General features: G+C 38.5%; 2 protein-coding genes across 4 annotated transcripts in view; one reads left to right on the top strand and one right to left on the bottom strand.

Moving 5' to 3' along the window:
* LOC134814043 (serine/arginine-rich splicing factor 2-like) overlaps positions 1–16,714 on the top strand; it is a 94,953-nt gene that overhangs the window by 2,785 nt on the left and 75,454 nt on the right. The window lies entirely within an intron of this gene.
* LOC134813993 (uncharacterized) lies at positions 1,597–12,867 on the bottom strand. 2 transcript variants are annotated; one of them, XM_063821947.1, is made up of 8 exons: positions 12,788–12,867; positions 12,421–12,551; positions 11,923–12,077; positions 9,148–9,380; positions 8,847–8,947; positions 8,426–8,599; positions 2,467–2,626; positions 1,597–2,317 (listed from the first exon to the last, which is right to left on the bottom strand). In XM_063821947.1, the coding sequence occupies exons 1-8, from the start codon at positions 12,846–12,848 to the stop codon at positions 1,920–1,922; spliced, it is 1,413 nt and encodes a 470-aa protein (XP_063678017.1). In that variant the 5' UTR covers positions 12,849–12,867; the 3' UTR covers positions 1,597–1,919. The 2 variants fall into 2 exon arrangements, with proteins under 2 accessions (XP_063678017.1, XP_063678016.1); XM_063821946.1 differs by having other exon boundaries at positions 8,847–8,983.

Below are 16,714 nucleotides of genomic sequence, written 5' to 3' on the forward strand. Positions count from 1 at the left end.
AAAATCTCGAATAAAATGGAAAAATCATATTGTCCCAATCTCTGTCCCATTTTCTCATTTTCAGTTTTTGAAGACGAAAGTTCAAAGACAGAAATTTCACAGTTTTGACCGAATTCTTCACCAGAAACCAATTAGTCAGTTAACTATAGATGCCATACGACACGATTGAGGTGCTGAAAGTTTGATATCGGTCGGAGGAAGCCCACAACAAAAAGCTTAACAAAACGAAAAGTTGTATTTTCAAAAGTCTGTCCGATTTTCAAATATGAAATTTTCTGAACACAAATTTGACAGATTGGATGAAATTTTTGCCCAGAAACCAATTAGTCAGTTAATTGATGATGGTATAAAACCAAATTGAGGTACTGGGAGTCAAAATCTCGAATAAAATGGAAAAATCATATTGTCCCAATCTCTGTCCCATTTTCAGTTTTTGAAGACGAAAGTTCAAAGACAGAAATTTCACAGTTTTGACCGAATTCTTCACCAGAAACCAATTAGTCAGTTAACTATAGATGCCATACGACACGATTGAGGTGCTGAAAGTTTGATATCGGTCGGAGGAAGCCCACAACAGAAAGCTTAACAAAACGAAAAGTTGTATTTTCAAAAGTCTGTCCCATTTTCAAATATGAAATTTTCTGAACACAAATTTGACAGATTGGATGAAATTTTTGCCCAGAAACCAATTAGTCAGTTAATTGATGATGGTATGAAACCAAATTGAGGTACTGGGAGTCAAAATCTCGAATAAAATGGAAAAATCATATTGTCCCAATTTCTGTCCCATTTTCAGTTTTTGAAGACGAAATTTCAAAGACAGAAATTTCACAGTTTTGACCGAATTCTTCACCAGAAACCAATTAGTCAGTTAACTATAGATGCCATACGACACGATTGAGGTGCTGAAAGTTTGATATCGGTCGGAGGAAGCCCACAACAGAAAGCTTAACAAAACGAAAAGTTGTATTTTCAAAAGTCTGTCCCATTTTCAAATATGAAATTTTCTGAACACAAATTTGACAGATTGGATGAAATTTTTGCCCAGAAACCAATTAGTCAGTTAATTGATGATGGTATAAAACCAAATTGAGGTACTGGGAGTCAAAATCTCGAATAAAATGGAAAAATCATATTGTCCCAATCTCTGTCCCATTTTCAGTTTTTGAAGACAGAAATTTCAAAGACAGAAATTTCACAGTTTTGACCGAATTCTTCACCAGAAACCAATTAGTCAGTTAACTATAGATGCCATACGACACGATTGAGGTGCTGAAAGTTTGATATCGGTCGGAGGAAGCCCACAACAGAAAGCTTAACAAAACGAAAAGTTGTATTTTCAAAAGTCTGTCCGATTTTCAAATATGAAATTTTCTGAACACAAATTTGACAGATTGGATGAAATTTTTGCCCAGAAACCAATTAGTCAGTAAATTGATGATGGTATGAAACCAAATTGAGGTACGTTGGAGATTACCAAATTGTACTATTGGCAGTAATTTTCTAATTTTCCTGAACCGAAATTTTAGTCTCTCTTAAAAAGTACTCTACCATTCCTTGTTTATAGAACTTGTAAAAAATTCAAATTCTTTGGAATAATGTTAATGATATCAGTATATTATGTACAATGTACATGAATAATAAGAACATAAAATATAAATAAAAACAATCGCAAGACGCAACTGAAGTCTTGCGTTTCAAGTCACAATCCATAAAATCTCTCAGTCTTGTTTTAATCTTCATTTTTACAGGAATAGTCCATTAATAAACATTAACAAGCACGCTAAAAGAAAGAATTTAAAATTTGTCTAAAGAATTTTCGAACTAAAACCGAAATATTAGCCCATCAATTATTTGTCATTATATTTCGACCACAATCCACATAATTCACTTTTTACATTTTAACATTTGCTACCAAGCTAAACCAGCAGGTGCTCAATCATGTCTTTAGGGAACCTTAAATACCGACAATTTTTCATCACAATTCTCAAATCTTGAACTCCAGTTGTCGGCATGGTAGACTTTGCTCTCAAGTCTCGTCGAAGCCAACTTTTCTGTTTTTCCTTCACAGCCGCGCGATTTGAACTCCGTGGCAGCTTGAGGAGTGCACCGTGCCCTAGGCCTAATCTGAGATAAATCTTCATCATGTCGTCCAGCTCATCAGATAGATCTTCTATCTTCACAGGGTCTGGCGAGTTTTCTGAGTTTAATAAAGCTGTTGAGGAACTCAGCTGATTAGTGTTTCGGTTATCGGGTGAAAGTGATTGAACTGAGGTTCGCCAGTCAGACAGAAGAGAGTGTCGTCTCAGGTCTTGTTCTGAAGATGGATATAATTATAAACTAGATTGTTCAATAAAAGTAACATCGATTTTAATATGGCAAAACCGTGACGATCAAAGGAGCAACATTAACATAATCAATTAAATTGATAGATAAGAGGCAATTAATATTTTATCAGGAACTAACTGTTTAGAAGCGAAGTATTACTAGAACTAGAAATTTTGTTGATGTCAGGCAGTGATGGAACAGAGCTTCTTCTCGACTCATAACCAAACAAATTCTTCTTGGCTGTTTTTAATGGTTTTACTGGTTTCACGTCATCGCGCAGTTCCCTCTGCCTATCCGCCTGTGAATTAAGACTTTAACTTCCGATCATGAATTGAACAGTTCAGTGAAACATGATGTTAGCAAATAAATCATATCTGAATACGATACTAATACTTCGAGTGCGGTTTGATTCTTCAACGGCATGTCTATGGTTGGTACTCTGTTTAGATGTGCACGAAAACGACCAAGGCGTGCACATTTTTACCCTACCACAAACTCGACCGTCCAAAATAACGGGATCGCAATATTTGCAAAATATTACCGCACCTATATATTGCATCTATAATTCTCAACCCGTAAACGAGCAATTTTCATCATGTAGAGCCCAACTTCAAAGGTACCCGAAATCAGGCAGATCTTTTGATAAGACACTTTCAACTCATTAGTCATTTGGGGCAATGGCTAAAACTGCTGATTATTTATTTTGTCGTTTGCAATTTTACTTCTCTCCCAATAATATATATTATTATATATTATACATTATAACTATCTATACTAATAATAACAAAATGTCCGTCTGTGCGTGCGTCAGCGTGCGCGTGTAATTTCCGAGCTGCTTAATCAAGAAAACAGTAAGAGTTATTGGACTGGTTTTTTCGGTATAGTTTACAGTTACACAAAACTCTGACGAATCCAATAAGCAAAGCTTTTCTAAATCGGCCGGTGGTAAGTGGTTTAATTGATAGTTTTGTACCCCAAATGTGGTACTAAAGTATCTTACTTTTATTCATTACTATTATATACGTGTACTTGGGTGCTCAGAATTAAATTGACTATTATATATATAATGCGGCCGACTATAATAATGCGGCCGGTCTCGACTGGCCGGCGAGTTCATGATTTTGCACCGTTTATACTTTTGCAATTCAACTGCGATACGGATAATGAAGTCCCGGCCGAAGGCACGAGTTACACTAGTAAGATTAATACTAATAGCTTGGTGTAATTCCAATAGGGACCGACACCACTATAAGTATAATCGAATAAAAAGTAGACTATACCATTGTTATTTATTGGCCCACACATTTAACTGTCTCATTTGAGGGTGTAAAACGAAAACACCTCAGATTATCACAGGACACACGATGAGGGTGGTCACGACCATCGCACATAAGCTTTATTTTTTCCCTTTGCCGGCCTCAGATAAGTGCTTATTCCAATAAATAACAATGTCAAAGTCTGCTTCCCGAGAAGTTCCCGTTGTCTCATAATGGAGAGCCTCGTGGAGTTACCAAGCTGTTAATCTTATTAGCAGAGAGGTAAGACCATACATTGCGTAGGATTCTGATCAATTGATATCGGGGTTCTTAACACCCGGTTCCGGTCCGGAAAAATCCGGCAAACCGAAAAATGGATTGATATTCAGCCGTTTCCGGTCCGGCAGCAAAAACCCCAGACCGGTCGGTTCCTAGTCCAAATTATAACCGACCAGTCGTCAGGTACAGACTTCGATTATCACAGCTTACATTACTAGCAAGTGTTACGTCATATTTCACACTAGTGCAGTGTGTTAAGCAGTTAACTGTCAAAAATGTCATGAGAACTTGCTTTTATTACTAATATAATAATCATTTCTCTAATTTTACTTCTCGATCATGTCTGGTTGGCTACTGAAGACTACGACAGAAATAGAAAATGAAGCTAAAGCCGTTATGCTTGACGACGATGCAGAGGAGGAGACTTTAAAAAGTTACGAGCTCATTCGTGACTCTACGTATGAAGAAGCGCTTTCGGCGTATGAAAATCTTGATTATCGGAGCGCTTACTTTTGCTTTACTCAGTATCTTCACTTGGCTTCGCAACTTTCGAAGATGTTACGAACTGAAAGTGAAGGTAACTTTTTTGTGTTTTGGATACCCGTCAGATTTTATAAATGGTAGCAAACTTATTAGAGTTATTTGATCATGTTGTTGTTTAGTTCTAAAACATTTGAAAAGATTTTGATTTTAATATTTCCATTCCATTTTAAGTCAGCAAACAAGAATAACGCCAGTCATTGAATTGTTCAGAACCCTCCCCCTTAGCTTACCCTGGTTTAGTCCATACCATCAAATATTTGACAAATAAATCACATCTACCACAGAAGGAGACAACGAACAATTCGCAGAGTTCATGGCTGATGAACTGAAGCAGGAACTTGATAACGACTTCAAAGCTTTGAAAGAGATTGCAACAGAAGATATCCCGCAACCATCATCGTCACAAAAAGTAATACCCTCGACATCAAAAGTACAGAATATCCGCAACAGAGGCCGTCATTCGAGCAAAATAATTCAAAAAACAAACTTAGAAGATAGTTTAAAATCCGAAGATAGTTTAGAACACGACGATAGTTTAAAATCCGACGATAGTTTCGGATACACGGACACCTACACCACCAAAAACAGATCTAGAAGTCAATCAGCTCCAGTTCCAACACACAATGCAATCTTAGATAACCTAACAGCGGATGAACTCAAGATCAAACTGAAAGAATTTAATCTCAGGGACATTAGTAACCCGCTGTGTGATATAGTCCAAAAAGCTGTATCATTGTACAAGGGAGATTGTTCAAAGCGCCCTTCTTATAATAATATAGCTGATGCACATAACCAGAAGCTCGGAACTATCGAGACAGTGGAAATTGTTGTCAACCCACAGGTAAGCCGGATATACGAATTAAAGAAGATTGAATATCAGAGCAGTGGTGTAAAGTTTGAGGAAGTTTTCGCTTACCATGGAACACAGCTTAAAAATGTGGAAAGCATCAAGAAGACAAATTTAGATCCTGAACGCACAGGGGCTGCTCACGGGATCTACACGGACGAGGCTGCTACTTTTCAGAATACCCAGAAGTTAGCCATTCATACGCGCAGAAGTGTATGTTTATCTTCAAATTACTCTTGGTTGAAGGGAAATACCACAAAGTTATGGCGGGTACTGGTGGCTATTGTCAACAATTAGTTTTAACAGATAAGTCTCATTTTAAACCAGAATATGTTCTATACTTTTAGCAGATATTTAGTTGCGATAAAATAAGAAGATCTGGCAAGACGAATCCACGATTAAAATGTACAATATTGATTTAATGACTGTTTGTTCTCGGAATTTTTTAATTAGTCAATTCTTAACCCGCGTTTCGTAATACGATATAGAATTAAAAAATTAGTGTCATTGGCCTGCGTTTAATTTCTATGTGCCAGCAAATAAACTTTGATATTTTCTTAAAGAAATCAAATTGGGTAATTGAAGCTTTTTATCTCCGACGAAGATTGTACTGACAGTACAAACACTTAGTGATGACTCGGGAGGAAACTTTCTCGAAAGTACGTTTGATAGTCACTATTTTGAGTGGCTTTGGTTTTGTCATGTTTCTAAGTTACACTTACAGTGATTTGGTCCAGCCCAAAAATACCACATTCGGATCTAATGGAACTAATAAGAACAGTTCCAAATCTCCCCCACGCGATCCTGCATTCAATCTTGATCCTAACCCCAACAAACGGGTCATCATTTTATTAACAGCATTTCGCAGTGGATCAACATTTCTTGGAAACCTCTTCGACAGTAACCCGACTATGCAGTACATGTTTGAACCGTTTCACGATCGACATATCATCAACCTTCAAAACAAAAAGGACATTATTGGAGCTAGACCTGACCACACCGAATCTGACCTAAGGATGTTGTATCTTCAGCAGATCCTACACAACTGCACAGCTTTTGTAACACCAATCGTAGCTGAGAAATATGGCTGGTGCGGCTCACCATCAGAGAATCTAAAACGGTTCAACACGACTGAATGTACCGGAACAGCTTGGGCACCGAGGAACTCTCAACAAGAAATATGCCGGTACCGGCACACAACCGTCATAAAGGTGATCAGGCTGAGTGACTTGTCAGACTTGCTCAAAATTTCGAAGATACAGTCCGCGAACATTCAGATTATACAGCTTTTAAGACACCCAGTTGCTTGCATAATGAGTCGACGAACAGGGGGCAAGTTCTTTTCATGGAATCTGCGAACTGCTATTGAAAATGATAATGATAATGTTTCAGAAAGAAGAGTTAAAGTGGCCTGGGAGGTTTTTAATTACTGCCGAGACCACTTGAAAGCTATCGAGTTTATCAAGGCCCATCCGTGGTTCAAAGATAGATACCTAAGAATAACTCACTTGGAGATGTCGTTGAAGCCTCTCGAAACCGCTGAAAAGATTTACTCGTTCATCAACGAGACACTAACGGATGAACTAAAGGAGTACGTAATTAATATAACCGGGGCTCAATCAGAAGGATACCTAAACCGTGAAAAAGCAGCCCTTAACGTTTACAGAAATTCAACTGATTTAGCTTCAAAGTGGATGAAGCTGATATCTGCTACTGTAAAGTTTATGGATGTATACTCGATTGAGGCGCAATGTAAGTTACTGTTCGAACCCATGTATGACGTTTTTTCTGTAGACAGCATTTCTAAGAGGAGGCAGTCGCAGATAAATGACTTGGTAAATAACTACTATGAGTATGATAACATCTATTCGGACCAATTTGAAGAATACGCTGATCAATAGTTTCTGTGAATCTGTACGCAACCACTGCGTAGTAAATGTTTCATGACTAGCAGGAACCATTTCATTCAATAGAGACTACAATATTAGTTTGATATTTCATACGTTTAGAGATCCCTCCACTATGATTCTAGTTTAAATTTGTACACTAATTAATGCTAATTGTCTTGATAGTGATACGTGTCAGACCAATCAGTCCACACTGATCAGATTACTTACAAAATCTGAAACTGAACAGACTCCGGAGATTACTAATTTCTAACTCGTGCTGCGTTACGATCATGTGATCATTCAACCCTGTTAACAGCTGCAGAAGCTAATCAACTCGTGCCCCTCGTGGGTACAATGATCTGTTAATGAGGACCGCACCCCTTCTGCGTGCGATCAAGTGATAGAGTGACAGGGTGCACGCAAACCATTAAAAGGGTTCAGGTGCCCAATCAGCACATGACACCTGCAATTAATTCAAATTGCTCATAATTACACGACTCATGCACATGTGAGGTTCACTGAATCACTGAGGTTATTATAATTAAGCAAATGAGGTGGTTATCCAAGCTAAGGGTAACACAACATCTGTGCGACAGCGACATCTGTCCGACAGCACTATTTTCGTGTGTTTGAAGTGATATCTCAAATTTGGCACATAGAAATTTATCCAAACTTGCACAAATTATTTGTCTTAAACTTAAAGCTATCTTACTATCTAGAAAGTTTCAAGAAAATCGTATCGTTGGATCTCCAGATATATGCTTTGGAACCACTGAAAACCACCGAATTGGATATATTTTTTGTGTTTAAGGTAATATCTTAAATTTGGCACATAGAAACTCGCTCAAACTTACACAGATTATTCGTCCTATAACCACCATACTTTATGGAAAGTTTCGACATAAACTATTGTCCAAATAACCTATTTTCTGAGTCGGACAGATGTCGCTGTCGGACAGATGTTGGCCAATCCAAGCTAAGCAAAACATGATCTTCACTTTAGGACTGAGCTCAAGACGATATTGTTCAAAATGAGCCATTTATTGAACAGCATGTAAAAATACTGCTGCCACGCTCTTCTTTTTCTTTTCACTGACTCCGGAGGTCACACCTTACCTGACGTTCTCAAACTGTTCTCTTGAGTTATTACCACTGATCATTAATTGGTCGCCTTCTTTTTGGGACAACCTGTACATTCACCATTGAGAAATCAAACTGCACTACACCCGAAGTTTTAATCTCAGGATGCGATCCTAGATAAATTATTTAGATTCGAGACATACCTTAAGATACAAAAAGGTGTTATCTTCCTTGAGATCTTGGTTTGAAGATTTCGGGGTCGTCTTCTCAGCAGCATTATCTGCTTCCTTGTTAAAATATCTGCTTAGATTATAAACTAATTTCATCTTGTCCTCGTATCGAAAGCGATCGTTCTTCTGTAGAGTTTTCAGCATGACCTGCATTAAGAGTCTGTTTAATTCCTAAATTATAATACTCATCAGTCTGATCCAGCCACTCAGAGCTAATCGATTATTAAATTCATTTGAATCCATCGATTGTATTCGGCACAATGAGTTTTGAATATCTTAAACTCTTCACACTGGAAACTGAGAGGACTAGAATTCATGCATTAATGGACAACCTATTCAGCTATTCAGTATTGCGTTTTGTCATGAAGTCTCAAGTAATGTTCGAAAGTTTTACCTGAGTCAACATCTTGAGTTTTTCGATATCATAACGATTGGTCAGCTTATCCACGACTTTCTTCAACTCCTCTTCACTTGCAGTACCTTTAGCAGAAGTAGCTGAAGCACGAGCATTGATTTTCTTCTCTTCGGGAACTGAAAGAGGTTATGTAGTAGGAATTTTTGATCATCCTCATAAAGAATTATATATTTATTTGAAGAATCGGCAATTAGATTGATCTGGCCCCTGGTTAGTCTGGTTTCGTAAATTATCTTTCAAGTCGTTTAAATGAATCGTAAAAGACAATTTAACTTCGAACCTTTTCCTACATTATCAACAGTAGAGCTGCTAATTGTATTTTTTGGATTGTCACTTGCTTGTTTTTCATCCACTACCGAAGATAAACTTTCTTTAGTAATAATGCTTGAGGAACACTGAACTAAGTCTTCAGAACCCAGCGACATTTCAGACGGATGAAAGGCATTCGTTTCCATACGCAAATAGCGAGGCCCTACAGACAGGTTTGACTCGTTCGAAGTAGCATCTGTTAGACTGATGGAGAAAACTGGAATTTCAAAGTTTGCCTCGGAATAAATACTTGGATAAGAAGATCCATTATTATGTAGTCGGTAATACCTCACAGCATTGATTAGACGGCTGTAGAACTCTAGAGCGGGGGACTCTAGAGCGGACATGGTAGGAAGTAGGACCCTAGAGCGGAGTCAAATCGCCAGGGTAGGACTCTAGAGCCGAACTCCCTAACCGGACCCATACTATTACTATGAGGACTCTAGAGCGGTATCCACATGCAGGTTTTAGAGCGGTTAGAAATTTGAGAGTAAAGTTAGTTTTGAAGATTGAGTTATGTTTTTTAATCAATGATTAATAATAGTCTTTGCTTTGTTGATGGCGCGTTTGAAAGAGGAGGTCTTAGGGAGGTTGAGAAGTGCGGCTTCTGATGCACCTTGCTTGACGGAGTTTAGGATCTGGGCAGGAGGGTTGTTGGAGAATATCCGAAGATCCTTGGCATTTAAATGGTCTTCACTTCGCAGTCTAAAAAGTTCGCAGGGTGGATGTGATGTTTAGGGGTATCAAAACGGAATCTCCAAGGGTGTAGAGGCGACCAGGACACTTTTGCTTCCATTGGACGCATCGCCAACATTGACGGCCGTCTTGGGTAGGTTTCCGTCCTTTCCGTAGCGGAATCCTTGCAGAACAAAGTTAATGCTGCCAGCTGTTCGTCCCCGGATGAAGATGGGCTTCTCAGGAGGAGTTGAGGAATGACTGTTACTCTGCATATTGTAGATGGTTGTAAAGAGGAGTAGGAACCGAATGTGATATACTAAAACTAAATTCTCCGTGACATTTATACTGCACTATTGAAATCACTAACAAAGTAACAAGAACCGCTATGCGATGGGATCTGATCTGGATTCGATCGTACCCTGTCACCAGACTGAACATGAGATCACTGGGAGACTTTGGGACCGGAAACTGATCCGGCCCCCAAAGAGGGGTCAGATCACGTCACCAATTAGTGACGTATAATTAGTGATGTGATCCATGCATTGAATTTAATTGACATAGAAATGGGCTAGATCTGGGGTAGAGTTCACATGTCAATTCTGTAAATCATAGCTGTACATTAAGAAGTAGACATGATCTGACTGCTCGACTCGTAGATCACATAAGGGACGGGAGCTCTTGCTAAAGGGGGGGGTTCTCGTATCAAGGATGTGAGACGTACTTGTCAAAGGCATGCAAGGGGAGTGAGCCGATCTAGTGTTCTAGGTATAAATATTGGGCGATAGAAGGTAGTATATGCCTACCTTCTCCAAGTAAACCAGACGCTACCTAATATGGAATCCCTTGGAAAAGTCGTCCAACGAGCCAGAGCTTCTGCCTCCGGATCTGCCCAACATACCGAGCTGCACATCTACGAGAAGAGACGAACAATTTATCCTCTTTGATGGGAAGACTGACCGAGATAATATGAGAATCATAGCCTTCGCCACCACAGAGGTTTCAAAACCCGGGTGAATCGCCCAAAGCCCTCTGTTCAAGAATACTTTCGTGCTATCAAGGAGCAACAGGTTGTTACAGATTATCATCTGGATCGGCTTGCTGTTGGAAAGACTCCTTCCAAAAAGAAGAGGATTTCCAGCAGCATTCTGTACGACATTTGTTCCTTCTACACGACATACCCAACAAAGATTGAGTACTTGTTCGCTGTTGCGAAATACATACTTTGGTAATAATATTGAGTATTTTGTTTTATTCTGAAGTATTATATTATTAATCGATTTAACATTTTATAACCAGCCAATACATTGTCTCAATTTGTAGCTTCTATGTACAGAGTTGTCATATGAACTCTACCCCAGATCTAACCCATTTCTAGGTCAATTATATTCAATCCATGGATCTCATCACTAATTATACGCCACAAGCTTCAAGCTTGCATGTTAATTACTTGATGACGTATATGGTGGATCATATCACTCCGGCCCCAAAGTCTGGCAGCCCATGAGATACCCTTAGTAGGTGCTAAAGTGTCACGCGATGAGATCCTCATTCCTAAATGATCTGCTTGAGTGCACGTACTTGGACGGTATTTCGCTTACGACCAAGTCCGCTCTACAGTCCGCTCTCAAATTTCTAACCGCTCGAAAATTTGCATGTGGGTACCGCTCTAGAGTCCTCATAGTATGGCCATGGGTCCTGTACATGTAAGGGAGTACCGCTCTAGAGTCCTACCCTGGCGGTTTGACTCCGCTCTAGGGTCATAATTCCTACCAAGTCCGCTCTAGAGTCCCCCGCTCTAGAGTCCTACTCCCCGACTGGTCGATTAGACCAGTCGAACAACTCAGAAATTAGCTGTTCTTTCTAGTTAGCTAATATAATAATATATCGACTGTTCATAGCTATTTTCACGTGACGATAGTATGTCACTGTCATTTGTCAAGTCTGATAGGTTTATGACGTTTATGACGCAACAGTAACAGTAACGCCTCGGCAAGTATTATGGATATTTAAAGGAATCATGTTCTTGACAGTTTTACGTCAAAACATATAAGCAAATATCAAATGTTACCTCGGATTAACATCAGAAAGACTTTCAGCGTCAGTGCTTTGGAAGGTAAGATCAGTCAGCTGATTAAGCAGACCATTTACATATCTCTCTTGGGAAAACTGAATCATCCTACCCTTCAACTCCGCTTGATCCAATGCGATCGAATGTAAGCTTTTCTGTAAAGGAAGTGTATCAATAAACCTAAAAAATACACTTCTAGTTCTAAGTTATAACGAATGGGGATCGAGGCGGGGTAGGAACCGGTTACCGGAGTCCGGAAGGTTGTCAAATGGCAGCTGGGACCGCAATTGTTTGGTGTGAAACGTTGTTAGGCGAGACATGTTCATTCATGTGAACATAAATTTAGAGAATGTAGTATAGTTTTGGGTGCAACACATATTTTTTGAAAGCCTGAACTGTTACTACAAATTATACTACTGTTATGTACAAATGAAATCTCAAAAAAATCGATGTGTCATGTGCCTAGGCCCTAGATATTAAGGCATAAATATCAATTACCCTTTTCTCTCTGTCCAAGAAATCTAAACGAATTTTGCTTTCTTGGGCTAAATTGGCATTTTTGTGGCACATTGTTCGGAACCGATGAGAATGCTCTTTTTCAAGATGGTTTATCACTCGGTCTTCCATGTCTGGATGGGTTTGTATACATTAAAGGCAAAGTAAAAGCTGAGTAACCCTACGCAATACCAAAGCCAAAATCTAAATGGATACTGTCATGTTAAGAAGAGCAGTCTGAAGCATTTAACAGAAGTCGAATGGTTTTAAGAGTACAAATGCGTGCTTGAATGAAATGTCGTAAAAGTGTAGCCAAGTATAAACCAAACGGAAATATCTGCGTTTACGATTGATTTAGCGATACCATTACCAGTATAAGGCCAGGATCGACTCGAAGAGCTACACGATGGACGTCTAGCTGGCTCCTTCATCAACCACGCGTCTCTAGCTGTGCGTGATCTGACATGACTTTGCCACCAAATTAAAACGAATGCGCGCGTCGCGCGCGGGCTAAAACTTTTCCGGAGATTAACAGTATATACTTTTAATAACCACGGATGCAATTCAAGTAGACCCTTTTTAGACCTTTGAGACGTATTGCCACTGCGCGTTACTTAACCGTTTGATCGACGCGGGAGGCCTGCATGTCTTGGACCGTTGCCAATATAATAATTAACCACAACTCTCTTCTCCTCTATACAGGTGCAGCGATCCGTCAAGGACAGTGACACTAGTTCCGGATTTAAGACCTTCTCCAATGACGTGGTTTATTTCCGGTCCAATTTAAGTACGTTCAGCAGCATTGACAAACACCAACCGTTTACCAATAGATGGTGCCTTGTGGCTGGAGCATGACTGACGTCTCACGGGCTGCAAATGGAGCAATGTAGTGTATATATTACTTAAAACTGATAAGTGGAAACCATATTACACAGGTTTTTGAACAATTTTCAGCACTTACGATATGGACACGTTCATTTGAGTTTGAGGATATTGGTAAATATAAGTGACCCTATTAAAAGGCACAGTGTAGTTGACTTTGTCACACTATGAAATTACTTAAACCCTTGATGGTTAGGATAATCGTCTCATCCTCTAGGCTAACTTTGTCACATAACGATATCTTAATCAGGTGATAAGATATCGCTTAAATACGGCCGGCACGGAAATGGTTACATTGTCACACTATAAACATGTGACGGAGTAAATATGGACCCCTTGCTGCCGTTTTTGACCAAATTTTTGAGTGTCCAGTTGATTGGATGGGTACATATGACCATTACCTACATATTTGACGACTTTTTTAGTTAGATGGTGCATTCAGGTTTACTCTGTCACACATTAAAGAAAATATGTGATGAATGTTTAGGGCACCCTGCTAAGTAATGATGGGTAGTGTAAGTTTATTTGATGGCCTGGAAGTGCTGGGAATTGTTATTATATTATATAGTCGTAAGGAATTAAAACACAGAAGGCACAACCAAGCTTACTTTGTCACAATATAATCTTGATGATATCTGAACATGTGTGAAATTGAACAAATAATGATACCAGCTCAAACCCCTTATATTATACGTACTATGGATCAAACAACACTGCTAGTACCATGCACCAGTCACATAAATCATTATCAGGTGGTAATATGTTAACAGTGTCACAATTAAACTACCGCTACATGGTCAAAAATAGGGTAATTTCGTCACACAAAATTATTATAACTCTGTTATAGCTCCTTGCTGGCAAAATAACTAGTTTATCGACATTTTTTTGATGATAAAGTAACATAGTAATAGAGGTATATTTCTTCAAAATAGGGGCAAGACATGTTTACTTTGTCACATCAGTTATTATAAGAGTTAGGTAATCGTCATCAGATTAAAAGATATTTTTCGTAGTTTGGATCGATTAATACTTTAATATACCTGTAATAAATCCTATGCCAATTTTAACACACTATCTTGATACTGTTGGGGCAGGGAAAGTTAATTTTGTCACATTTCCAATGTCTTTGACAAATGAATCTAAATTTTTAAAATTGAGCTCTTATGTTCTGGACAATATTCTTCCAATCGTTTCTGAAAGAATGTTGAATTCTAATAGAGTTATAGATCTTCAAAATAGGGGAAAGACAAGTTTACTTTGTCACATCAGTTATTATAAGAGTTAGGTAATCGTCGACATCACATTAACATATATTTTTTTGTAGTTTGGATTGATTTATATAGGTAATAAAGCAGCCTATGCTAATTTTTACACACTATCTTGAAATTGTTGGGGCATGAAAAGTTAATTTTGTCACATTTTTAGTGACTTTGACAAATTTAACCTAAAATTGTTAAACTTAAGCTCTGATGTTCTGGACAATATTCTAATAGAGGTATAGAATATAGATCTTCAAAATAGGGGCAAGACATGTTTACTTTGTCACATCAGTTATTATAAGAGTTATTATAAGAGACTATTTCATTCTATAATCATTGTTTTTAATCTATTTACGATTTCGTATACTTTTTTGTGACAATGTAAACGTCAACTGATCTTAACTTGCATCAACTACATTGTCATCATATAAAATTTTCCCGCCTTTCAAACCAAAATCAGATATAAATAATTCGCCCAAAATTTTAAATTTCATATATTGTGACAGAATTAACCTCATTTCCCAATAACCGAGTGCCTGTATTAGCTAACTATTCAGAACAACATATTTTAGGGCTATGATTGGTAGAGCAACCATCAAATAATTAGTTGAAAGGGTTTTTAGGACACCTCACAGTAGAATAGAGGTATGGTATCATGAGTGTGACAAAGTTACCCAAATATTGCCATGTAACCGTTCGATCCGTGCCCATTAACCAATGTTGTATCATAATTGTTAGATTGACCTAATTTACTATATTTCAGACCAAGGAATGATAATTAGGTAACTGCAGTTAACTAAGTCACACAAAATGTGACATTTGAAACATTATAGTGCCTAACAACAATAGATTTTCTTTCTGAGCGGTGCATATGGGAGTATGGGTTACGTGGCTAATGTTCAGAACTTCTGAACGTGCTAGGTTAATAGAAGTCAAAATTAAGCCACTATGGGGGGAATGCAACGTCAATTAATGTCAATTAATGTCAATTAATGTCAATTAATGTCAATTAATGTCAATTAATGTCAATGTCAGTTTTGCAAAATTTTGGAATACTGACATTAATTGACACGATATTTTTCGACCAGAGATTATGTAGTTCTACCATATTTTTAGCACTTTAGAACGTTTATATCATCAATTTATTCACTACTATCACATATGGAAATGTGAAATGTGAAAAAAATTCAGATCATTAAACAATAAAACTAAAATAATACGGTTTCCCGAAATTTAATTTTCTTAAATGGGCCTGGCCATCCAAGGGCGTGGTTCTCAACATCATCAGAACTTAAAACCCACATTAAACGAAATGCCTTCATGACATTTATATTTGAATAACGAATCTTAAACAGCTAACATTACTCCTTCATACTAAAAAAGCCGATTCTAGATATTTTACCTGTATAAGAAACCAATAAAATATGGGCGTGGCCGGTGGGGACCGAAGATGGAAGACTTGGAAGCTGAAATTTTTTTTGGTGGTCTTTAAACCTAAGGATCAACAGATAAGAACATACTCATAATTATTCAAGGACATTTTGTTTTTTTGAACCGGTCTAACTTACATAGACGTGAATATCTTGAATATTTATCGAATAATGATAATCTCAAATTTCAAGACATATTAATGTCAATTAATGTCAATTAATGTCAATTAATGTCAATTAATGGGGGGGGTGTCATGTCCGTCTATGTCCGCCTATGTCCTGTCCTTTTTGGATTCTATGAGACAACGGACGTGTTTTTTGGGACATTGGCGGACACGGACGGACATTGGCGGACTCGGACGGACATTGGCGGACTCGGACGGACATTGGCGGACTCGTACGGACATTGGCGGACCCGGACGGACATTGGCGGACTTGGATGGACATTGGTGGACATTAGCGGACATTGGTGGACATTAGCGGACAAACATTTTGAGGACTGAAGAGTACTGAAGAGTACTGAGGAGGATGGCTGAGAAGGATGGCTGAGGAGGATGGCTGAGGAGGATGACTGAGGAGGATGACTGAGGAGGATGACTGAGAGGGAGGAGAAGGATCATGAAGACCCAGGAGGAGGAGGAAGAGGAGGAAAAGGACTGAGGAGGAGGAGGAGAAGGACTGAGGAGGAGAAGGAGGACCCAGGAGGAGTCGAGGAGGACCCAGGAG

Source organism: Bolinopsis microptera, chromosome 4, assembly GCF_026151205.1.
Source record: "Bolinopsis microptera isolate Bmic1 chromosome 4, MBARI_Bmic_1.0, whole genome shotgun sequence".
Lineage (NCBI taxonomy): Eukaryota > Metazoa > Ctenophora > Tentaculata > Lobata > Bolinopsidae > Bolinopsis > Bolinopsis microptera.